Raw genomic sequence first — 26,428 nt, forward strand, 5'->3', positions numbered from 1 at the left:
CACCCCTACTCTGTGATATTCTTTTTGCTAGAGAGGCAAATGCTGAATAATAGCTGGCAAGACTGAATACTGGCAGCAGGATCTGATACCAGCTGAGATTTGGAAAAGAATAAATAACAAGGAATATTTACTCATTTTGTGGCACAACTTTTGAAAATGCTTAGAAATGAAATAGTAACAATAATTATTGATGTTTTATAGCATCTGGCGCTCTCTAGATGGATTTGTCGATTGAACAGAATTCAAAGATGCCTACCACTACAGTATCCGTTTGCATAATGTAGTCACGAAGATATACAAAATATTGTCCGTAGTAAAGTCTGCTCCACATACACCTTAGATTCTTGGTATCTTGCTTGCTGTCTCCTCCCCACCGCCCCCCACACCTATAAGTGTAGAAATGTTAGTAAATAGTCCCTTGTTTTCAGTTATTATTGAGGAACATTTACAAACTTAAGGGGGAGAGATGTAGGTGGTTGTAGCTTGACCTGAAAAGTTCAGTGGCTGTAGCAGAGCAGAATTTTCGATTCTTCCCTTGACTCTGAAGTTTTGAATGTTTGAGGTTGACAGTACTGGTAATGAGTGTTCTCAATTCCCTCTGAAATCAGTGACAGATAAAGACACTTAGCACCTCCAGGAGTTGCTCCGCAGTTTGCAGGATTGAGCCCTTAATTCCTGCAGGCAGCTTTGTTTGCTGTTTTTCTGTTTTCCTTGCCTCTCTGGTGCCTCTGATACTTTATCTCAAATCCCAGGCCCCCCCAATGCTATCTCTTGTTCTCCAGTTCTCTCCAGCTTTTGTTTCCTCAGCTCTTCCCAGCCTCTCTGATCCATTGTCACCTCCCCAGGTTGCTCCAGGACTGTCTCTTTGCTTTGTCAGTATCTTTCTGCCTTCACCGCTCCACTTTTTCACAGCATCCGCTTACTCCTGACACATTGCTGAAACACAACTACAGAAACCCTTGCACATCCTGTAGAATTTATACAAATGGTGAACTATTTCTTCCCTCTGTTTATCTGTCAACTGGAGCAGAGTCCCCGATTGCTACAGTAAGACTTTCTCTGTATTTTTCTACTAATAAGTAGACAAGTTAGTAGAGGTTTACAAGATACGAGATTAAAAATAACGAGGAGTACTTGTGACACCTTAGAGACTAACAAATTTATTTGGGCATAAGCTTTTGTGGGCTAAAACCCACTTCATCAGATGCATGGAGTGGAAAATACAGTAGGAAGATATATATAACAGTACATGAAAAGACGGGAGTTGCCTTACCAAGTGGGGGGTTGAGACAATTCAATTAATGTGGGCTATTCTCAACAGGACGACAGATCACTTTTGCAGTGGTAATTAGTCAAGTGAAAGGAAATCTTGGGATAGTATTAGGCTACGTATAAAAATATTTAAAATTTAGTGTACTTAGGGAAAAAATGTGCTGTAGGGGAGGGACTAGACTAGAGGACTAGATGATCATAATGGTCCCTTCTGACCTAAATATATATGAATCTATGACTACAAGCACAGAGATAAAGGGAAGTGGTAGGGCAAATTAAAACTACTGTTACTGCACAGGGTGTTACACTGAGCAGGTCTGTTTCTCATGAGAAGTAATGAAAAAATAAATAAGGTCAATCTCAGCAGTTGTGCCAGGGCATCTGTTAATTCACAGCTCTCCACATATGTATTTTACTTGTGGTTTTCATTTGTTCCAACCTCTGAGTAGGCAAGAAGGGTTTGGGCTTCCGGAATGGGTTGATTCTTTGGTGAGTGGATGCAAACTGAGGATAGATCTATTTTTGCAGTCTCCTTTAATTTACAGTATGCACACAATTCCTGATATTGCTTGGATCAAAGATGGGCAAAACAGCAAAAGTAGTAGCCAAGCATACTGGAATTAATAGTCCTAGTAAAATCACACAGCTCAATCACAACTCCTGTGCAAAACTTGAGTCTCATTTCTCCCTGCCTCCAAACACTTTAAAATCGTACCGTACCACAAGGACTGTCTGTCTTTGGCTGTCAGTCAAGTGATTCAAAAACACCATAAACTTCGAGTAGCTGTTTCTCTCTGTTCTTTCAGCCATGGTTATCTGAGACACATCTGAATGGCTCAGCCTAGCCTGCTCTAAAGAAAGGTCTTTAATTTAGACTTTGTCTTCACTGCAGCTGGGATAATTAATACTATAGGACTTGAGCCAATCTCTAACTATTGGAGATCAAGATGAGATCTAACGTTGGGAACAGATAATCCCACATCTGCCTGCTTAGGAGGTTTTTACACCTTCCTCTAAAGTGGCACTGTCACAAACAGGATACAGGACAAATGGATCTTGGGCTTGATTCAGTCTGGCAATTCCCATGTTACAACATGGCTAAAATTCACAGTGTTGATGAGACCCTCTGTTGTAAATGGGTCACCTGACTCGCTGGCTAAACTGGTTTTCATTAGTACATAATCAGTGTGGCATGTCAAGTTGCTGTGCTTAAACTAAGGTAGATTGATGTGAAATCAGTGCTTAGGTCATATAAGTGTCACCTCTGCTTTGTGCTGTTGCTAAGAAGTGCATAGGATTATTTTAAAAAATCTTGGAACTCCATTAGAATAAAGGGGAAGAGATTATTTGTCTTGACTTTGCAATGGCAATCTTGTACTCTAATCTAGTAACCTCTATAACATAAAGAGGTGATTCATGGTCCAGACCAATAAGCGGGAATGTAAATGCTGTAAAATCAAAGCTGATGAAGGACAAAGAGAAAAGGAAGAAAGAAACAGAAGCTTGCATTTCCAGAGAAGTAGGAGATGAAATACTTCATTTTTCTGGGGAGCTCATTTGCAGCAGATGTGAAGCCTGCCATGGCTATCAGTTATTTTGGTATTGAGAAAAGTTAATCAGAGACCTGAACTGGTAAACAGTTATCTTGACATCCTGTATAGAGTAAGGAAGTGGCTGCCATATGGAACAAAGGGAAAAAGATGAGACACATTTTCCACAGGTGACATTTTCGAAAGGCTCAGACTCGGAGGAGCTAAACAAATTACCAACAGGGAGATGCATAGAATCTGTTGACCATCTAGCTATTTGCATTGAGCAGTATCTTCTATAAAGAAAGATTGGTACAAAACTAGGCACTCCTTCTATGGTGGAGTGTGGATGAACCAGCAGACTTCAGGTGATATGGAAGGAAATGAGGAAGAAAAGATGGGCATTAATCAACACATACATAGAGAAGTGCTGAGCCTTACCTGGAAGAAAGTCCCAAGGCACATTAAGGCCAAAGCTAATTGAAAGAAAGATGGGATTTCAAGGCCAAAAATAAAATAAAAATAGGAGGAAAAGTCTGTAGAGGCAAGATTTTTTTAAAATGAGTGTCTAAAGTTAGGCATCTAAATAAGTGGCTTGATTTTCAAAATTGCTGAGCACCCAGCAGCTCCCATATGAATGCCTATATATGGACAAAATTCAGTGTGTAGACGCTCATAAGAGAAACATTAAAAGACTACAATTATTATTCAGTATTTTCTTCAGAAACTTAAAATGTGGTGATAATAAGTAGTCTAAAATGAGTGAAGGGTTTGCACAGAATCCAGCTGTCTCCCCCTTAATTCTCAGCTGTCTCTAATGTCTCCATTTTCAAACCTGTGCTTTGGGCTTTGAACTGAAAGAAATGCACAGAAAATAGGAAATATTTTCACCTTACAAATGGCTCCAACATTTTTATATTAGAATGTGGAATATATTTTTGAGGTTGGCCATGTTATTTTCAGTTTAAAAAAAAAAGTCATGTTAATCCTAGTTTTGATGTTTCTCCTGGGGGAAAATTCTCTTTTAAGAAAATGTTGGAGATTAATCCCCGTGCATTCCATTTGCAAGAAGCAAAGAACTACAGTTAGCAGTAAATCCAAGATGCTAATAAACAGAAAACTGAGGGTGTTTTTCAATGTGAATTCAGCTTGATAAGCACTTTGAGTAGAGGAAAGGTGATGCAGTTCTAATAGAGCATAAACAAGGCCTGGTCCCCTGAAAGTTTGCTCATTTCTGGGTGGGGGAGGGACAAAGAGAGGTACAACAAACAAGAATGTATTATCTGATAAAGACCTGGTTTACTTTGTTGCATAAGAATTTTATGTACTTCCCATGTTTACTTGATAGTGGGGAAAATGCAGGAAAGCTGTTTAGGTTGGTATTTCAGGAGTCAACCACCCATTAATTTCAGTAAGCACCTCTTCATCTTTTTCAAAGGGTATAGTGCAATGTGGAATAAGCAAAAAAAGGCTATCGCATTTCCTGTTCCTCCAGGAATCATCTCTCTCCTGATTTTAATTATGTGCATGTGTTTTGTTTTGTTTTCCTGTTAGCTGACAGAAGTTCCTAAAATATTCTGCCTAGCTCAGATCCAAGCAGCGCCGGCTCACTGCATAAAGCTGTACCCAGCATGAGTTCGAGTGGTCACAGACAGCCTTGATCAAGAAGTGCAGTAGCATTCTGTATTTACTATTTAGAGAGCCAGTGAATGGGCCAGGAGGGAGAACCCATAAGTCATTGCTAATGGAAAGAGAGGGGAGGGAATCTGACCTGTCCGAGATACAGGACTGAACACGGGGTAGGGCAACTTCACTTTTTCCGTTCCAAGTTGAAATTCTCGATTCCTTTAATAAATCTGACTCTGATTTGATCCAAAAAAGAGAATACTAAGGGTTGCAAAAGGCATGATGATACAGTATATCTTTAAGAAACAGTATGGGCCAGACTAACCCTGGTCCTGGCCCAGGGCTGTGAAGGAGTAGGATGTGTATGATGGTTGTGCAAGCTGCAGCTTTCAACTTTGTGGGCAAGGGCCAGTCTCTGTAGTCAGGCAAGCACAGAGTTTTGCTCCCTCCCCTGGTAGGTGCAGATTGCTAGGGAGGAGAGACAGGATAATGGGCACACCCTGCCTGCCTTCACCAGGCCCTGGAGTTTGCCAGCCTAGGAGAGATGAATAAGCTGCAGCCTTTAAAATGATTGTGCAACTGTTGTGCTTCCAATGTGAGCTCAGTGAGAGATTGTGCTGTAAAGGTATAATCTGACCCTATGTGATGATGTAATTACACCGTATAATGATTTGTGCTCACAAGTGGCAGAGTTAAGGGTGCATGTGCAACCTTAGTGATCTGTTACATTTTCAAAATTGGGGTGCCTACTGTTGGGTATTTTCAGAGGTGCTGATCACCTAAAACTTCTCTTGAAATAATTAGGACCTGTGGGTGCTCAGCAACTCTGAAAATCTTTATACGGATAAAATCGGATTATTGAAAAGTTAGAAATGTCCTATGTAACGATAATTTTCTTTCTCCAAATACCTATGATCTGAAATTCTTATTTTCTGAATTTTAGATATATCTTCTGAGCTGTTCAAATTATCAGGGTTTACCTGTATTTTAAATATTATTCCTACATAAACCAGCATTTACAGTCCTACATCAAACAAATGAACGCAAGTGTATTCGCAAATATCTTCTTTCGAAGCATCGTGCAAACTTGTAGCATGATGTAAATAATAATTTATTCACAGGGAAGATAAGCATAAAAGGCCCAATATTGCAGCACACAAAGGATGTACCAAACATCAAGGGGGACAGATCCTCAATTGGTGTAAACTCCTTTGAGCTCCTTTGCTGATTTTCTCTAGCTGAGCATCTGACCAAAGATATTTTATGCTTTCCTTCATTATGAAGTTAAACACAGATTAAATGTAGCTAAATCGTTATGTAATCAAGTCTGTTGTTTGGAGTGCTACTCTGGAATGGTGTAAACGAACTATCTGGACTTCTGGCACTAATCCAGTTTATAATGTATAGACCCTCTAATTTGACATAAGATCATTTATTCTTTAAATGGCATATGATCTGCCATAGTGGAATGTATAGGCCATTAAAAGAAAACTGAAAAGACTGATGGATCACAAATAGGAGCCCACCCTTCAGCCATGACAGCTGTCCACACCTTTACAATGTCATCACTGCAAGGAAATCACTATTAGCCTCCAAAATGTGCAGGGTTTTGTGTTGGTCACATGTTCTAACGCTTCTAGTTGTAAGGTTATTGCAGGTCTCCTTCTGGAGAGCTGATTGTCTTCACTGTACTCGGAACGTAGTTTAAAGTTCGTCTGTGATCTTTTGGAGGAAGGAGATATGGATTTGGGGTGTGTTCGCATTTATGGTGTTCCTTCAAATATTTGTTACCCTCCGTTGTATTTTACATAGATATAAAAAGGTTTCAGCAACTTCAGGTATTTCAGCCCATTTTCCTGTCCAAATTCCATTCAGGTGATTATATTCTGCTTATGTACAAGAAATTTCCTACCCTCTCCCTCTCCTTTCAGCTGCATACTTCAATTCCTGTCCTAAACTGTTGTGTAGTTTTTGCAGTGCATTGTTAAACACAAGATATGTTCCAATACAGAAATGGCTGAATTTTAGTGCTAGGTGAAATGTAAAATACTTTAATTTCTTTAGGAGGAAAATCTCTCTATAAATACATTGCAATAACGAGGTGCAGAGTAACACAATGTAGTGTTTTTGTGGGGTTGTTTATTTTTGTTTAAAACATGTAACAAAGATCTAGGAGAGATATAATATAGTCCATGTTCAATACCCAGTCGGTGTATTTTGGCTAAGTGGTTCTGGTCGGCTCTAAATCTCAGTTGGGGCTGGGGTCAGTTCTTAGAGAGATTCAGGACTGGTATTTGGGGTTGCATGTAATGATGCCTAATTCTCATGAGATTTCAGCCACAGTTTAAGTAAATATCATGGACAAGCTGATACAATGAGATTTACTGCCTTTTGAATGATGGAACATACTAGCTGTTCCTGAAGGATTTCTACTGTCTTGTCCAAATCCTCTGGGAAGGCCAAAATGAGAACAGACCTTATAAACCTTTTCATCAGATCCAAAAAATAAAAAGAGAGGCTCCTGATTTTGGCTCTAGAGAAGTGGGCTTAAATCTGGGGCCTTGAATCCAGTTTCCAGCCTCTGGACACTGTGTACCCTTGAAGGGAGTTCAGATGCAAAGGTGGACTTTTGGAACATTCTAGCAGACTGATGCACAGTTTCTGTGTTTTTGGTTTTGCCGTTTAGCATTTGCAAGTTAAATGTCTGCTTGTGTAATAAGTATAAGGCACTGACATCCTTTGATTGACAGTGGCGAACCAAATAAGAATCAACGTCAAAAACTAGACGCTGGCACCATTCTCAGAGATAAAGTACCAAGTGGGTAGCAGCAATAATGATTAGTAGTGCTTTTCACTTTTTTTCTCCACTAGCCGGGACCACATTGAAGCAGCTGTCATTTGCAGTCAGTGTCAGGGCTGTTCCTGGCTGAGCATTGGTGACAGAGCAGAATATTGCTGTATATGCTGTAAATCGCCCTTCGGGCAAAACCAGTAATGAATGCTTCAGGCTTAGAATGGCACTTTTATGCTCCTCTCATCTTGTATTTTAATGGGTCAAAAATGCATCTTCTTATTCCAGTCCTCTGCAACTTTAAAAGAGTGAAATGTATCTTCGACGCATCATATGCTCTCTGTTTGTAGTGAGTGAGAGGGAAGGAGAAGGAATGACAGCTGTTCCTTCTGACGCTTTAGCTACCCTGGGACTGGCCAAAAGGAAGGCATTTTTTGTCACATAGCCAAATTACTAACTCTGGAGAGGGATGGAAACTGTAGGGAACAGTTAAAGGGCCCGATTTTCCACTGCCTTGCATCTTCTGTTGTCCTATCCATCTGTGCAAAGTGTGTGTAGAATGTGCTCACTGTATAGCTGTGTAAATCATACAAGATGCAAGGCAGTATGGAATTAGGAGGTCCATGTTTTGTGCCTGTGCTTTTGGATGGTGACTCAGAATATTATCAAAAATGAAACATTATGAATATTCATTTTCTCTAATAAAATATCTGCTCCTCTCAATAGCTTTTTTTAATCAGATGGTGACTATACTCTCAGTATTTTCTTTTCACACTATTGACTGATGATAAATATTCCTGCCTTTCATAGCTAGGCCATGGTATCTATGTCGGAATACTTCAAACCATTGTATTAGGAACCGGGACATAGGTGGTCTTGCCTAACGGTCAGAGCCGGAGTTGGAGCCAGGAGATGAGCCAAGGGTCAGAGTTGGAGCCGATGGTCAGGAATGAGGCATGGGAGTAGGAACCAGAGATGTGGCAAGGAGCAGGCCTGGAGCAGGGGCAAGGCAGGAACTGGGAACGAAACAGGAGCAGAACAGGAACTAGGAACAGGGTTGGATGCAGATCATAGGAGACAGGTAAAAGGCCTGATCCAATGTAGCAGCCAGCAACAGGGATCCTGCACAGTTGCTCAGACAACCCATCTGGATCGCTTCCTTGCTTAAGTAATGGGTGCAAGCCAATCAGGTGCCCCAGGCCTTTGGTGTCCTGATAGGACCATGTGGGGCCTGACCATCCAAGATTAGTGAGGTGGTGCTTCATCTGTCTTCCTTGGTGGCAGTGAGGGAATGGTAAGAGACCTCAGCCTCGCACACTCTTGGGTTCTAGGCCTGCTAAAACCAAGGACCCACACCCTTGGATCCTTACACATTGCTGCAGCTTCCAGCAGTCAGTTTGGTGGTAGGCGGCTGGCAGGAGTTTGGCTGGGCTGGAAGGGATAGAGTTTATATGTGATTGTCTTCTCTTGCAGGAGGAGACCGAGAGCGGATGACAGCTCATCATGAGACGTACCTTCTTATGGCCAGCACACAGAATGACATGGAGGACTGGGTGAAATCCATTCGCAGGGTTATATGGGCACCTTTTGGAGGAGGTGAGTCCAGGAGAGAAAATTTAAGAGTCCCAGGAAAAAGATACATATTGTTGTGTGTTTAGGTCCTAGTGAAGAAGAAAAGACAGTGAGTGAGCCAGATGCTTTAAAATAGTTGGACCAAGCACTTCCCATTCATCTTTCCCATCATGATAGAGGTTTCTAGGAAAATTGGTTTGGTGAAGTCAGTCCTTCATGGGCAGTTTGTCACCTAGGGAATAAGGTAGACTGAGATAATCCCTAGGGGTGACATGCATTAATATTATGAATAAATATTTTTGCTTCTCCCCCATCCAAAAGATTTCAACACACTTTATAGACATTAATTAAATATGCCTTAAAATCTCTCTGTGAGGTAGGGAAGTATTGTCATCCCCGTTTTACAGGTGGGGAAAAGTGAGGCATAGACTGCTGAATAGACTTACTCATGATCACAGAGGATGAAGATAGAACCCAGATTGCCTGACCCCCAGTTCTGTCTCTTAATCACACAGCCATTCTTTTCACCTAAGAGGGTCCTGTTTTTCTTCCCAATACCGAAAATATTCTTCCGAAAAAGATACAGAATGAAAATGCAACATGGCATATTAGAGAAAGTAACTATGGAAGTGTTATTTACTCCTTCTCATAACATGAGAACCTAGGGGTCACCAAATGAAATTAATAGGCAGCAGGTTTAAAACAAACAAAAGGAAGTATTTCTTCACAACGCACAGTCAACCTGTGGAACTCTTTGCCAGAGGATGTTGTGAAGGCCAAGACTATAACAGGGTTGAAAAAGAACTAGATAAATTCATGGAGGATAGGTCTATCAATAGCTATTAGCCAGGATGGGCAGGGATGGTGTCCTAGCCTCTGTTTCCAGAAGCCGGGAATGGATCACTTGATGATTACCTGTTCTGTTCTTTCCCTCTGGGGCACCTGGCACTGGCCACTGTGGGAGGACAGGATACTGGGCTAGATGGACCTTTGGTCTGACCCAGTATGGCTGTTCTTATGTGCTATTGTATCTATTTGGATGCCTGTCTGTTCCCAATGACAACCTAGGTGAGCAGGCTGCTAGTGGGGGGCCTTCAGCACCACTGTGTCAGTCCTGTTGCTCTCTTTCCACTCCTTTCTCTGTTCAGCATGCAGTTGTATTTGCTGCAGTCAGAAAGCACAGAATGGAGTCAGCGCACATAGTGGATTCAGTCTTGTCACCTTATATTAGCATGAGGAGAAGAAAAAAATGGTATAGGCTCCTGAGAAAAAGACATTTTGTTAGGTACGGGGGGGAGTTCAAAACAAAAATACATTGGCAAATACAGTGTATTCATCTCTGCCCAACACAATCATGGACACACTTTCTCAGCAACTCCTACAGCTGGTCAACTGGTTCTAGTCCTTGCTGATGGAGAAGGCTGTTTCTCACGGGGTAAAGATGAGAGGGATCTTGATGCATCTTGGTGTCTAATTCAATTAGAATTTGTACCTGTCACAAGAACTTGGCATTTATGGTCCCACAAAGCCTGAAAGCTGCATCTGACTGATAACATTGTATAAAACGCAGTGAACACTACTAGAAGCCCTGTGGCATTATTTGGGCATTAAGTGTATAAGTTGTTCCTTCTGGTTAGAAATCCTGAAAAGGCAAATGGCCCTACTCAGACTGTCCAGCACACCTGCTGTCTTTGAAAGGCCCCTTATACTGAGGGGGCACCACTGTGCAACTATTATCTATAATACTATTATAGATAATACTATTATCATCATTTCAGGAAGCAAAATGCTTACACATTAATCATATGTTTCTCAGGGCACTTAAGCCCTTACTTTTGGATATGGGGGCTACTTTCCCATTAGGTGAGAGCATCTGTATTTAAACCAGATAACTTCTCTCTTGTCACCATTATTGTTTGGCTATGAAAACAATGTCTGGAACCTCAGCAAGACTGTTCATGCTGTTTTGCAACAGAGAAGAACAGTTGTTGTAGCAGAAAACTGCTCTTACTGGCTAAAAAATCACCTTTTCCACCTATTAGTTAAACTAGAGGAGGCCTGAGCCTGAAGGAAATGATAATTTTGAACAAAATCTTTCAAAGGAACCACACACCTTCCTTCACCTTCTATCCAGGTCAGACATTTCATACTGGGCAGAAACTTTGACCCCCTGCCTGGTGGACTACCCTGTGACCGTCTATCAGCAGGAGGCCTGTCTGGCACTGTCTCAAACATGCCTTCAGTGGTGCTTGGGAATTCCTAGAGAAAATGCCTGCCAAAGGGATGGTAAAAGATGTCCCTCTAGCCTGTAAGGAATTTGGGACCTACATGATAAGCAGGGAAGGGCCCGCACTCTAGATGTGATTCCCTACACAGGACGTTGTTTTTAAAAAAATCTGTCTTATACCAGGCAGTATATTGAACTATAATAGGCCCATTTTATATTCCAATCCAAAATCACTGTCAGCTACCATGGCAAAACACATTTGGGTACAAGCAGTACCGTTTTGAGAAGAGGAGAGCTACAAGTCTACCTGCTTACGTGATCTCAACAACCACAGTATTTGAGCATCTCACATATATTAATGTCTTTATCCTCACAACTCCCCTGTGAGGTAGGGAAGTATCTCCAGTGTACAGGGGAAGACCTGGGGCCAAGTGACATTGAGTGATTTACCCAAGTTTGTACATGAGGTCTGTGACAGAGCTAGAAATAGAACCTTGATCTCCTGAATCCAAGTCTGGCACCTTAGCCATTTATGATGTAAGATGGACTTTGGTGAGACTGGATTTACATATGGAAACCACTGGATGCACCCCAGAAGCTGGCGTGATACTGTCACAAATGTAATAATGTTTAGTGCCACCTATTGGTGCAAATGCAGAGCTGAACATGAGGCTCATTAAAAAGGAAAGGAGGACTTGTGGCACCTTAGAGACTAACAAATTTATTTGAGCATAAGCTTTTGTGAGCTACAGCCCACTTCATTGGATGCTGTAGCTCATGAAAGCTTATGCTCAAATAAATTCGTTAGTCTCTAAGGTGCCACAAGTACTTCTTTTCTTTTTGCGGATACAGACTAACACAGCTGCTACTCTGAAACATGAGGCTCATTGTTTGCATAATACCAATTAAGGCTTGGGCATGGTGGGAGACTATAATTGTTGAACTACTGTTTGTTTGAATTAATTATTAATTGAATTATTTTTAATTTAACTTAAGCCTTTTATAAATGTCATTTTCATGTTGGCCTTCTTGAGCAAATATGTTAACTCTAAAATGAGTCTCTCTAGTGGGCAAATCATCAGAAAATGTGAGGTAAATGATTGTGAGAAGTCCTGGCCAGAAAACAACATTTCTATTTCCTGAAAAGTTTTGAGGCTTTGAAAATTGTTTCTACTGAACATGGGTCCCCAAGACCCACGTCCGTGCCCTGACCACCAAGCTGTTGACTATTCTGCATGGACACACACTGACTAGGATTTCCATCCTGGACCAGAGAAACATTCCTGAGAGAATTCTATTTGTGACACAAATGTTGATATTGAGCCTCACAATCTTGAGTGGTTTTAGGTTTCTAATGTATTTACACGGGGATACCGGACAGTATCCTGGGGCCTGGAGACCTCTGGGAATTGCGCGTCTAGAGAGTTGCCTGTTTAACTGATTCTCATTTGAAGTACTACTTTTGAAACTCCAAAAGACCTAATCAGGTCTCTTATGTAATGTCTTATGTATGACAATATGTAACTCAACACGTGTATTTCCTACCCTTTTTCTATATAAATTACTCCAGAACGAACCTGAAACAGACTAACTTTGCTGAATGAGGGTCCATGTTATTAACATCATCATCATTATTATTAATGGACTTGCTATCTAATTCCGTAGGTATGCATAAGGCTTCACAGAGAAAATAAATACCGTATAAGTGAACTGATTCTCAGCTGATGTAAATCAACATTGACTTCAGTGATTGATATCAAATGAGAGTCAAGCTCAAAGTCTGTGCCCTCAGAGTTTATAATTATGTTATTTAGATAGGATTTTTTTAAATTGTTGTTTAAATCTATTTATCCAAAAGCTGTAGGTATTCTAACAATTAATTAGACTTACAATCACAATGTCGACCAACCAGCAGCATAAAAATAATCAAATACAAAAAACAAATAAACTCAGCCAACCAATTAATCAAAAGGAAAACACCCATTTTACCCCCGCCGCCTAAAGTTAGCACAAAATACAATGAATCACAAGAGCCCTGTCTTACCAAATTATTTGTGTGTTTGATGTGAAACGTAGTTTTATGTAGACCGGTTTCAGAGTAGTAGTCGTGTACAATCATCAATTTTTCTGAGTATTATAAACAAGGTTTGTGTGTATTCCACAGGTGTCTGTGCATATGAGCATAAGCCCTGTTAAATCACTAATATTTAGGGTCTGGCTGGTGACTGGAATGGTATCCCGGTCATGGAGCAAGCAGATCTATAAATAATTAACCAGATAATTAAATTGTTTGTTAACTGGTACTAGGAATGGGAAAGGGGGTGGGGAGCTACCAAGGTGCTCTGAACAAGATTGTTTTTTTAACCAAAAGAGCAGGAAAATACGGAGAACGTTCTTTTTTAAAATAAATAAATGAAAAATCAGCCAGGACTTCTAATGCTTGTTTGCACATGAAATTCCTTTCCTGATTAGATTAAAAAGGCAATTTTTTTTAAAGAAAGGAAAGGCCTGAGCTTTGATTGCAGAGCTTGAAAACAGAAATAAAGTGAAAGAAGGGGGTAGAGGAGAAGAAGAAACAACAGAGTTTTAATGCAGTGGGGGGGGGCGGTACAAGGGGGTAAGGCAGAGCAAGGGCTGGAGCCTCTTGAGAGCCAGAAGGGCTGAGGCTTACTGCCTGCTAAGCTGGCACACGTGACAGTGGCTTGAAGTCAACTCAAAGTCAAAAAAAAAAAATCAAGGTTGCAGCAGCTCCCTCCTTTACATTGTTTTGCCTGCACCTGCTGTATGTGACTGGCTGGAGCAGAAGGCAGCAGCAGCAGCAACAGCAGCAGCATTCGTAACACCTCCAATGAGAATAGTAGTAAAGGGAGGAAATGAGCAAAGCTTCTCCCGTGTGGAAGCCTGTATTCTTCAGCAGATCCCGAGGACCTTTCGGCCAACGCCGCTGCATCTGATGCCTCTCTCCCACAAGAGCTTCTGGTAGTTTGAAGGTAACAAAACAACTGGGAAGCCCACAAGAACATCAGAAGGGGAGGCGGTTACGGAGGAAGGCACTTTGAAAAGAATCCATTATGGACAGAGAGTCTTTCGGGCGAAGGTGCCATTATTTTTGTTCCCTGTTTATAGAGATAAAAGGAGCCAGCAAGGAGTATCTTGGAGAATTCTTCAGGGGCCCTTCTGTCATTGTTCTCTCTTCCCCCGTGCACATTACGATGTGCTGACCTTTTCCAGTGGAATTTGAGCCCCCTGCCACTCTACCCCCAGTTCCAGCTGACAGGGAGAGCTCTCCCTCCTCACCCCCACCAGCACATACCCCTCTTTCACAGACACTTCCATTTGAACAGAAGATGCATCTTTTGGCTGAAATTCTTTTGTTGTGACATTGCATTGTAGCTAGTTGTCTCACCACAGGAAATAAAAGGAAAAAAAGAAAAGGAAATAAAAAGACAAAAGGAAATTCTTCCCAAAGCAGAATTGAAACAAAAAAAAAAAAAACACTACGGAGATCTAGAAGATCACAAACCTCCAACTTTAGATGAAAATGCACCATTAAAACCCCCCAATAAATCAATAAGAATGAACAGTCACAGTCTTTCCTCTGGATGAAGCTTCTAAAGGAGAGCTTTGGCTTGATACTGGGACTCTGGCCTGCATGATGCCTGAAGATAGAAATGATGGGGTCCGCACCTCAGGGGCCTTAGCGTCGGCTCCTTTCATTCCTAAAACTACCTATAGGAGAATTAAACGGTGCTTTAGTTTTCGCAAAGGTATGTACAGCTTGTCACTGTGTTGTGCTTTGCTGTTAGAGCCTTTTATTCTGAGAGGTCGAGGGGGCTGTGTATTCAGTGCCAACGAGAAGTCCAAAACAAAGGGCATGAAACAATAAGGATGCTGACGTTCCATGAATGATTTATTAATTTCCTTGTTCATTTGTAGTTGTAGCATTGTCTTCTATGTATAGCAGTCCATGAATAGTCTGTGAGGGAGTTGAACCTGTGACACCCAGGGTCAGCCATAATATTTGCAAAATTGGAAGAATAGGTCTGATTGACACTTATTCCTGCATGAGGGGTGGGGATGAGAGAATTTATATCTGTCCAGGTGTCCAAATACTTGGATCCAAAGATGTCGGATTTCCACGCATGCATTATGCTGTTGCATATCATTGCCTTGCTTTGTTTCATCCTATTCCACTGCAGCGTGTACTCCCATTTCCACTTGCTGCAGAGACATTATTAAAGCAAGTTTAATTCTACATTGCACATAATCCTAATGATTAAGTATGGTAGTTGTGGGGGTAAAGCTGGCTTTCAAAATGCATCAGCAGGTAAAGCTAGAAGAGAAAAAAAAATCTGAGTAGGAGGTGACACGGAATAGGAGTCACAGCACCAAGAAAAAAATAAATTAACTCTTTGATGAGAAAAAGGAAACTTTGTCTTTTGGAATCTGAGAAGAAGCGTTTCACGGACATTGTGCTGTTTTTAAGAACTGCTCTGAGTACATGAATGGAAATTCTCATCCCCACTCCAAGCACGAGTTAAGAGTTACACACAGGGATTAATAGGGTTGGAATCCTCTCTTCACCCAACTCGCAGAAACATTAGCCACTCCCCCCAGTGGGATGAAGATGAGGCTGCAAGTTGCTACATGCAACTGGATCTGGCCCTTATTTCCCCATAGTTTGCAGGTCCCAGGGCTGTGCTCCCATCTGTCTCCTTCCTAGCCTACTACGAAACTGTCACAGAGTGACCTTCAATATGTGCCAATCTTTCCCAGCGTGGGTGCTCTGCCGCCTGCCCACCATGTTCGGCAGTAACAAGGTGGCTCCATTGCTCTGGGGGTTTTGCCCACACAGGCACAGGTGAACAGGATATGCCCTGAAGGAGGAAGCAGCACTAGCTATGGTTCTTCCAGTGCAATAAAGGCAGAGGGCCTGATTTTTTTCACAAGTGCTGTGCAACTGTTGTAATTGCACATGCAAATTGTGTATCTGTGCACACACAGGGTGCTGAACATCTGGCCCTAGATTTAAATATTGCTGATAGATTTGTTTTTAAAAAATAAAAAACTGGAGCTGTTCAGCACCTCTGAAAATCTGGCTGAGACGGGACATATGTGTCTATGTACATACATGTTATGTACCGGTTCATTGCTGTCTGCCCCTCCATGCGAGCTTAACTATTCGAGGAATGTTCAGAATTTGAGAAAAGGATTAACAGATTAATGTGCAGACTGTTGACCTTAGTGGTGCCGCAGGCTTCTCGTAGAGAAATGAGACTTTCAGCTGTTTCAGTTTTTCTGTATGTTTTGACACAGCAACTCTTCTGTTCTGAAAACATGAGTGAAATCACCCTGTTTACGGGCAGGGGATTGAATGATGCAGCTAGAGCCATTGCTGCTCATTTGCACTTGTGCCAATTGAACCGTGTTTTACGTATACAAGGTCTCTTCCAAAAGAAATCATCATGGAAGTCTATGGGCCAGATTTGCAGAACACTGTGTGCATCGTTATGACACAATCCAAATCCATTGAAGTCAATGGAAAGACTCCCATTAACTTCACTGGCCTTTGGGTCAGGCCTTGACTGTGGATGCACATGCAAATAACCAATTACCTTGGTCTAGTTAACAGGTTGTTGGTTCACAAAAATGCTGTAATTGCACATTGAACTGTGTACCTATGCATGCAACTATGCAAGAAAGGTTTCTGAAAATCTGGCCCATAGACTTAAATATTGGAGAAAATAATTTAAGAACAAAGGAACAGCCAAACTGGGTCAGACCAATGGTCCATCTAGCCCAGTATCATGTTTACCAATAGTGGCCAATGCCAAATGCTTCAGAGGAATGAACAGAACAGGTTATCAGCAAGTAATCCATCCCCTGTCATCCACTTCTAGCTTCTGGCAGTCAGAGGCTAGGGACACCCAGAGCATGGGGTTGCATATCTGACCATGTTGGCTCATAGACATTGATGGACCTTTCCTCCATAAACTTATCTAGTTCTTTTTTGAACCCAGTTATAGTTTTGGCCTTTGCAACATCCCCTGGCAATGAGTTCCATGGGTTGGCTGTGCATTGTATGAAGAAGTACTTCCTTTTATTTGTTTTTAAATCTGCTGTCTATTAATTTCATTGGGTGACCCCTAGTTCTTATGTTATGTGAAGGAGTATATAACACTTCCTTATCCACTTTCTTCCCACCAGTCACGATTTTAAATCTATCATAGCCCCTCTTAGTTCTCTGTTTGTACTCAGCAATACTGGCTGAGAGCTGGTTATGGGCATCTTAATACTATGCAGCAGCCAGCTGCTTTCAATATACCACAGCTTGCACTGCAATGCATCTGCAATTTATAACAATATAGAAACATTTTTCCCCAGTGCCTCAAAAACCCTATTTTCATTTCATTCATTTCAGATTAGACATGATTTGAAAGCTAATTCCACAAGAGGGGGGAAAAGAGCAACCTAATAAATTTATTAACCTGAAATTATGTGTTTTGACAATGCTGTCAGAGCAAATATGAAACTATAAGCAGTTTAATGGCTTTGAGAACTTGTGTCTCTTCTGTGCAGATGTAAGCAGGCCTGTAATATGAACATGAATCAGAAGAACATTAGTGGAGTGAGAAAAAAGTTCAATTAATGAGATAGAGCTCGTTCATATTAATTGTATTTTCAACAGGCATGAGTTGTACTTATAATTGTAGTCCACATTTTTATTATGCTGATTAATTTAACTTCAAAAGTGTTGAATCTTCTGTTTAGTGCCATGAAATATTATGGGCTGTTGGTGAAGGAGGAACTCTGAGTGACTGTCTGCTCATAGCATAGCTTTATCAGGGAAGGCCTTGGGTAGAGATGGCTAGAGCAGTGCAGAAAACTTCACAAGGCTGATGTGGAAAAATATAGATTAGTTAATTTCATGTAAAACAAAACATTTTTCAGTTTCATCTCCGTTACTAACAATGAGCTTCTATTTTCAACAATAGGCAGCTTCTAAAAGGGGGAGTAATTGCTGTTTTTGGTTATGATTTGAAGCCTATGTGGAAATTGAAGCTAGAAATCTAGTAAGAATACGACTTTGTTACGAGATGCCTCTTTTGGCCCAGGTTGGAAACTGTGCTTCTTTTGATATTTCCGTTTCCTAACCTGTCTCACCCCACCCCGTATGTCCCAAGGATATGCCGAATTCGAAACAAATTAAAAGTTTACTACCATTTTTCCTATTTTAACAAATATTCAGATTTATTTCAAGGCTTAGGGTCAATATTTGTCTGGCAAGATCAAACTATGCCCAGTAATAAATCAAAACTCTCCCTTGGCTTGTGAAAATTATGCAGCCAATTAGCCAATTTGCATTCAACTACCTCAAGGCCCTGACTCAGCAGGTCACCAAGAGCTGCTGACTTGTGGAGTTGGGTACAATCCCATGAGCACAATGGGGTTTGAAACCTTGACGCTGCTGTGTGCTTTGTGCTATCACCACATGCTTTCAACTGAGCTCCTTTGGACAGCACTCCTCCTGAACCAGGGAGGGAGTGGAGGAACTCCATTGTTCTGCCAGACAGCAATCCTTAGCTCAAAAACCACAAGTATGTTTAATCCTCCCATCATCCCCGCATGGAGCAAGCTAGAAACCAAAACATTATTTAATAAATAAATAAAAAACATAGTTTCTATGGACTTCTAGCAGCTGAGACGGCGACCTGGCTGGACACCAAACTTTCTGTGCCAGTTAATCTTTCTCTAAGCTTCATTAACTGTGACATTCAAATATTCCTTCTGTAGCTGCTGATGGTTCCCGTCTGGCATTTCTGCAACATGCTCGGGGGGGGGGGGCTAGGAGAGAGAATTCCACCCCCTCCACCTACCAACAGGTAGCGTTCTTAGGCAGGGACAGTGGAAATCAGAACTCTGCTATTCCCCTATCCCAGAATCACGTGGCTGGACACAGAAACTAGAATTTCCACCAGCTTTCTTTATTATGGTATATTAGTGAAAATAAATACAATTTAAAAAACAAAAACAAAACAAACTTTAAAGATTAGATTTAGTTTAAGAAGGAAAGTGGACTCAAACACTTGCTAATTTGAATCTTTGTTTAAAAAAAAATTTAAAGTCACTGGAGCTGTGCATGCTTATCAAAGGGAAGAATCTGACCTATTGGATTTTTCTCATTATATGGCTTATGTAATATGAAAGGAAAGTCTCTCAACTGTAGGTCATTATTTGGAATTCAGCTCCTGTCTGAAAGTTGTTTAGTGTCCCTCTGTATATGAAATGTGTTGGTGCCCTTTAGCCCTCTTGCTAGGAAACAGATGCTCACATCAAAGAGGTTCCAAAGAGGATGGATCTAGACTGTTCTCAGTGGTAGCTGATGACAGAACAAGGAGTAATGGTCTCAAGTTGCAGTGGGGGAGGTTTAGGTTGGATATTAGGAAAAACATTTTCACTAGGAGGGTGGTGAAACACTGGAATGCGTTCCCTAGGGAGGTGGTGGAATCTCCTTCCTTAGATATTTTTAAGGTCAGGCTTGACAAAGCCCTGGCTGGGATGATTTAGTTGGGGATTGGTCCTGCTTTGAGCGGGGGTTGGACTAGATGACCTCCTGAGGTCCCTTCCAACCCCTGATATTCTATTCTATGATTCTATCACAAAACAACCATCACAAATGACATTCTTTGGCAGAAGGGCCCAAGGTTTGAAGGGAGTTGGAGATGCCATTAATAGCAGGGAAGAGGTAGTTACTTCTCCAGATCAGGTTTGAAGTGCATTTCATGAGCAAGCTGTTCATAGCTTTCCTGCCATGTGGATCAATACAAGCATTAGTCTTCAAGGCTGTCAATCTGGCATATTATGCCACCACCTGCTCTTTCTCACATACACGTTTTGTTGTTATTCTAAAAGAAAGTAATTGTGCAACTTGTAGTAAATTATAGGAGTGAGGGGTGAGTGTACTTTACTTATGGTCTAAATCAGAGGAGCTGAACACCAACAACTCCAGCTGAGGTCAGTAGGAGCTGCAGCTGCTTTACATCTATGAAAATCTGGCCCTGGGGGTAAAATTTTCAAAAGAGCTGCCAAAGTCCCATTTTCCATTCTCACTGAAAGTCCATGGGAATTAAGCTCCTAAATCACTTATGCCCTTTTGAAAGTTTTACCCTGAGTGTAATAAGAGTAAAAAAGTTCATATACCTTAGACGTGATATTAGAGCTGTTTCAATGGCCACATACACTTAACCTCGGCTCAAAGAGTAAACAGGGACGTATGTAATATCTTGGGTTTAACGCTTTTGTGACAGAGTTCTATGTCCCTGCGTTGCTTTCCCCTTAGGATTTGAAGGTAATGTTGTGTTTTATTTTTGTTTTCTGTACCAATGGTTCATGATACTTTTACAATTGTGTTTTGGACCATTATGGTAAAATATGGTGTATTGTTTTTTATAAAGGGTGCTAGATGTGAAATGGAGCTCTTTATCCCTGGATATAGGAGCTGACTATCCTTATATTTGACTAATCTGTAAAGAGGGCTGTTTGTGGAACAAATCATTCATGCACGGACTTTCCTCCTTGTTCATTCCAATGCTACCTTTCCCTTAACCCACTCATGTCTCTCCTTATTATGCATAGGTATCTTTGGACAGAAGCTGGAAGACACAGTCCGGTACGAGAAGAGATATGGGCACCGTCTGGCTCCCATGTTGGTGGAGCAGTGTGTGGATTTTATCCGACTGCGGGGGCTGAAGGAGGAAGGGCTCTTTCGACTTCCGGGCCAGGCTAACCTTGTCAAAGAGTTACAAGATGCATTTGACTGTGGAGAGAAGCCATCTTTTGACAGGTAAAATGCGCAAAATTCCCCTCTACTTTAAGAGGTCTAGACCAGAGTTTGAGTGATCTAGTGTACTGTGAGATAAATGGCACTGAATCCTTCCTGAGCTAGCATGGTTTGAACCTGTGTAACTTTTGCAGGCTTTTCCACATTTCCCATTAACAGGCTAGCATTTGCTTCATTTCTCACTGTAGGTTCTGATCTCAATGGTTGGTTTTTCGGGGTTTTTTTTTTTTTTTGAGAAATTCTTTTTGTTTTTGTAATGGCTTAATATTGATGCCAGTTAGGAAGTGTATCATAAGCAATTCAGCTTAATCAAAAATATATAGACCACTTTGACCTTATCATCCCTAGGAATGGTTTGGTGGTGGGTTTTCTTATTCTGTTGCATCAAGGAAAATGTTCTCTTATCACCAGCCTCAGTATGTTCTGTTACCTGATGAAGTAGATGGAAGGAGGAGTCTAAATTAAGGTTGGTGTGAGGTTTATTTTGGGATTTTTTTTAAATAAAAGTAATTTAATTATAGTCCCTTGTGAGGGTCAAACTTCAAATAGTATTGAGGGTTCAGGTCAGAATAGCATCTAAATGTTCAGCTGATTATCCAAAACTGAACCATAAAATAGGAACTTTCTGGACCCAGAAATGAGCCAGTGCCATTCTCTCAGCTGTCGATGGTCTTCACCTTTCATTGGCATCTTCAGCCATCTCTGTGTGCAAGGCTTGGTTTAAAGGGAGTTCTGCTCTGAAAAGGACTATGTAAAAATGGCATCATGTAGCAGAGGGAGCCAATCACAGTCAGATCTCTCGCCTTTAGTGACAAAAATAAATGCTATTTTTTACTACTGCAAGTATAATAAACCCCAACTTGAGCCATCAGCAGGGATTGAATCAGAGATCTTCAGTGCTAAAAGCATGAGACCTCTACCCCAGGAACTAGAGGGGTGCTAGTAGTAATAGACATGGTAGAAGAGGAGACATAACATGCAGAACCAGTGGATTACACCAGCACCACTGAGCCACCGTAACTCTGGGTGAGTGACCTAGATTCGTGTGCCAAGATAATTAACTAAATTCCAATTATAGGCTGACTGTTGAACCTCCATTGTCTTCAAATTATATCCTTGGTGGTACCTCTACCAACTCCTTAGAACACGAGAGGGTTGCACAGGTGTGATGGAGGGCCTAACTTGAGCGGGGCGGGGGGAGGGGTTGCATTTGTTCTTTGACTGTTAGTGGTGTCTGAGCCAAAATAAGTCAGATCTTAGCTGGAGTTTGTGGGTCTGATCATGAGACAACATTTTTGTCCTCTCCAAAAATAAACACATTTGATATGGAATTGGAGCAACACTATAAGTGTCAAACGCTGTGATGCCATTTCCCCCACAATTCTGCATTTTCCAAGCAGATCATGAAAGTGGCAGTGCACAGAAAGAACAAAAGCTATTGCTTCCATGTCAGCTTTATTACTTTTTAAATGAAAAGTGGACCGGAGGCAAGGTTGGCTGGAGAAGGGCTTGATGGGGTTAGAACTCTAGCAAGTGACGCTGTTAGAGGGGTGAATTTTTGCATCAGAATGTAAAAGCATACCATTTTTTAGTTTAACTAGAAAGATATTGCAGAGCTATACTATGGGGAAAGGCATATTTTCAAAAAGCAATGAGAAATCTATTGTAGCCAAGCTTTCGTTGAATGCATTTGGTCTTTGTTTTATCCTTTAAAGCTAAACGTTAGTAATGATATCTCTGGCCAGAGATGCAGATAAACTGACATTGGGGTATAAATGAGCTGGAATGAGACTTTTCAATGCCCCCAGGCCAAATGATTGACAAGAACATTATATTTTTAAAATAACCCACGAAGATGCTGTGTCTAACATTCTGGACAGAAGTGCTTCTTTCAAGTGGTGTGCAGAGCTCATCTATTATCAAACAAATGAATTGTGAGCTGAGCAGCGTGAATATTTCTCTCTGGTTTCTCTCACAACACCTGTATCACACTACTGAGCCGCAGGAACAAGCTTGCTGTTTCAGCTTCAGAGAATGAAATGGAGAAGAGGCTTCATGTGCTGCTGCTGTGAAGCAGGCGCGTAACCGCGGTGGAAGCAGTTAGAAACGTTGGCATTAGTCACCTAGAATTCTCTGGCACTGCAGTTTTTCTTCAGAGGCTTGTGTATTTATAGCTAACTCCTACCTGAGATGTTTGTATGAAAACAAGCGTCTGTGTTTTTGTTGGCTTGTTGGTTTTCCCATGCTTTGGGAGGCAGTGTGGTGGGCTTGGGAATACAGTGCTGGTCTGGGAGCTGAGAGATTTGAGTTCTATTCCTGACTGTGCCACTGTGTGATTTTGAGCAACACACTTCTCCACCTCTCTGTTTTCCCTCCCACCCTTTATCTTTTCTAGTTAGACTAAGAGTTGTTCAGGGCAGGGACTGCCTCTCACTGTGTGTTTGGACAGTGCTTAGCATAATGGGACTCTGATTTTGGTTGGGACCTTTGATTTGGTTGGGACCTGCTGTTCCCATCTTGCTCCTGCCCTTGTGCAGGCATTCAGGATTACCCCGTGCTGTGGAGAAGGGAAGACCATGCTGTGGATATACCCCTTTTCCCCTGCACGACTCTGTGTCTATTTCCCTAGGTAACATTTTTGTTGTTCTAGGCAACTGCATGTTCTTCTAGTTTGGTTGAGCCGGTACTACAAAAGGAACATTGGGAAAATGATTATTGTCGGAAAAGTGACTGTAAAAATGAAATTCTGGGGGGTTCCATATTTATTCTCTCATGGACTTCTGAATTCAGTGTGTTTAGTACACAAATGACTAATGACTGATCTGAAGTCCAGCATTGCAGAACCATCCTGGGATCTAAATATCAAGCGGTGTTCTTTCCTTCTCAGACATCTCCAGCAATAATGGTTTTTGCAGTTGAGTTGGTTGACAGTTTTGTTGATGGAGCATGAAACAGAACAAAATCCAGGTCCCTGTTCCATAGCAGTATTGGTTCTGCATCTCTAATTGTAGGAAGAACTACTATTGGTCAGTGGAGTTATGACTTGGAAACACAAGGAGCTGATGTTTTGCATAAAAAGATGCCATTTTCACTTCGACATTTTTCTGAATATAAATACACTTTAAACAAAGAGTCCAATTCCATTTTTTGTAATAAAAGGAGAGGGCAGTGAAATATTTATATATTAAATGCTTACATTTAAAAAACCACCACTTAGCAGACTGTTCCTCTAATACAGGGGTCGGCAACCCTTCAGAAGTGGCGTGCCGAGTCTTCATTTATTCACTCTAATTTAAGGTTTTGCATGCCAGTAATACATTTTAACGTTTTGAGAAGGTCTCTCTCTATAAATCTATATTATATAACTAAACTATTGTTGTATGTAAAGTAAACAAGGTTTTTAAAATGTTTAAGAAGCTTCATTTAAAATTAAATTAAAATGCAGATCTTATCAGTTTAGTGCAGTGGTTCTTAACCTGGGGTGCACGCACCCCCTGGGGGTGCAAGATGCCCTTTCTGGGGGTGCGAGACATGCGAGATTATTTTAGAAGGTAAATCATCGAAAACGCAAATTAAGCACAGGCACATAAGTATAACTACTTTGTTTCATCAAAACTATGTATTTATTAACATTATACATTTTTAATGATTACTGTAATATACGAAGTTTTTAAAGTTTTCAAGTTTTTAAGCTAAGTGTAATTTTTGATAAGGGATGCGAGAAACATATTTTGAAAACTCTAGACCATCAGCAGGCTGAGCGGGCAGGTGTAGTGTATTAAATTGCTCCCCATAGGAATGTGCTACTTACAGTGTACTACTTACGGCTGCCACTCCTGGTGCTCTGAGCGGCATGGTAAACGGGGGGGCTTGGATAGGCATGGGAGTCCCGGGGGGCGTGTCAGGGGTCGGGGATGTGGATAGGGGTCGGGGCAGTCAGAGGACAGGAAGCAGGGGGGCTTCGATGGGGGGTAGGGTCCCGGGGGGGGCGGATAGGGGTGGGAGGTCCCAGGAGGGGGTGGTCAGGAGACAAGGAGCAGCGGGGGTTGGATGGGTGGGGGGTTCTGAGGAGGGCAGTCAGGGGGCGGGCGGTCCCGGGACGGGGTGGTCAGGGGATAAGGGGTGGGGGGGTTGATGGGTCAGGGTTTATAAGGGGGGCAGTCGGGGGGGCGGGAAGTGAGAGTGGGCGGATAGGGGGTGGGCTGTTTGGGGAGGCACAGCCTTCCCTACCCAGGTGTAGTGGATTAAATTTCTCCCTGTAGGAATGTGCTGCATACGGTGTACTACTTATGGCTGCCGCTCCTGGTGCTCTGCAAGCAGCACATTCCTACGGGGAGAAATTTAATACACTGAGCGGCCCACCGCCAGTCTGGGGTTCCGGCCACCGGCCCCGCTCAGCCTGGTGCCAGCCCGGCGTTCCGTTCACCCAGGCCAGCAGCCCGCTGAGTGCGGGCGGTGGCCAGGACCCCGACTGGCAGAGTGTGCCAGTAAAAATTGCCTTGTGTGCCACCTTTGGCATGCATGCCACAGGTTGCCAGCCCCTGCTCTAATGTTTACATGAAGCTTCTTTGGTTTGGATGGGAGGGAGAAGGCAAGATTTTATAGTTACCATATTAGTAATCTCTGCTTCAAAATAGCATCACTGTGTTTTAAAATGTTGCAGTCTCTCCTTGGACATCTTACAAGCATGAGCAAGTTGGATATTTAAAGAAATGGGTATTTTTTTTTCTGATAAGGATCCTTTAAGACATTTGCTGTCCAAGGTCCTGTAGCTCTTCGCCCCTTCCTCCCCCCCCCCGCAATTTTCTTTTTCCTGTGCACATCCTGTTACCTTGATTTAGCAGGGAAGACCATCAGGTGAACTGCAGAAGAAAGTACATGGTTCAGTGTAAATGAAATGATAAAAAGCCTAACTTGAAATCAATGTGAGCTACATATTTGAAGCACTGTAACTTTCAGCTTAGCTAGCAGTTTGGTACTCAGTTGGTAGCGTTAGTTATACAAATATTTAGCACATCATTAGTACCATTCAGAGAGTCTCAAAGTACCTTAAAGACATTAATGAATTAAACTTCAGAGCAGCCTTATGTGGACAGTATTATCCCTATTTCTCTCTCTCTCTCTCTCTCTCTCTGTCTCTATGTGTGTACACACACACACACACACACACACACACACACACACACACATTCAAATATCCCTCATACTTTCCGTACAGTTCCATTAGACTTTTATTTAAAAACTCTTTCAAACAGTGAATTTTGCTTATCACTTGGATTTTGCTTCATTCTGTTGTGTTGAAAGTACTTTAAATTTACTGTCCCTCAGTCCAGGCTTGTCAGGGGAGGTAAAAATGGATGATTTTTAAAAAAAACTGTTTAAATTGGATTGTTTTTATTAAAATCATATTTTAATTTAAATTAACTACAGTTTTTTTAAAATAGCCCTATTTAAAATTAAATTTGAAATTAACAACATAAGGCCTAAACTATTTATAATCTATTAGTCATATAAATTAAATGCAAAGAATAATATTAAGCAGCACATGTTTGCTGTCAAGTTTTAAAGAA

The 26,428-nt window shown here is 41.5% G+C and overlaps 1 protein-coding gene across 8 annotated transcripts in view; it reads left to right on the plus strand.

Annotated features, from left to right (window-relative positions):
* ARHGAP24 (Rho GTPase activating protein 24) overlaps positions 1-26,428 on the plus strand; it is a 316,434-nt gene that overhangs the window by 251,409 nt on the left and 38,597 nt on the right. For 7 of the 8 annotated variants that reach the window (XM_074950525.1, XM_074950524.1, XM_074950527.1 and 4 more), the window contains 2 exons: positions 8,692-8,814; positions 20,654-20,861. In XM_074950525.1, the coding sequence (XP_074806626.1) occupies positions 8,692-8,814; positions 20,654-20,861 (331 nt within the window). Of the gene's footprint in view, positions 1-8,691; positions 8,815-13,671; positions 14,785-20,653; positions 20,862-26,428 lie in introns of those variants that run through there. The other variant, XM_074950526.1, reaches the window with a different exon arrangement.

This window comes from Natator depressus, chromosome 4 (genome assembly GCF_965152275.1).
Source record: "Natator depressus isolate rNatDep1 chromosome 4, rNatDep2.hap1, whole genome shotgun sequence".
Taxonomy (NCBI): Eukaryota; Metazoa; Chordata; order Testudines; family Cheloniidae; genus Natator; species Natator depressus.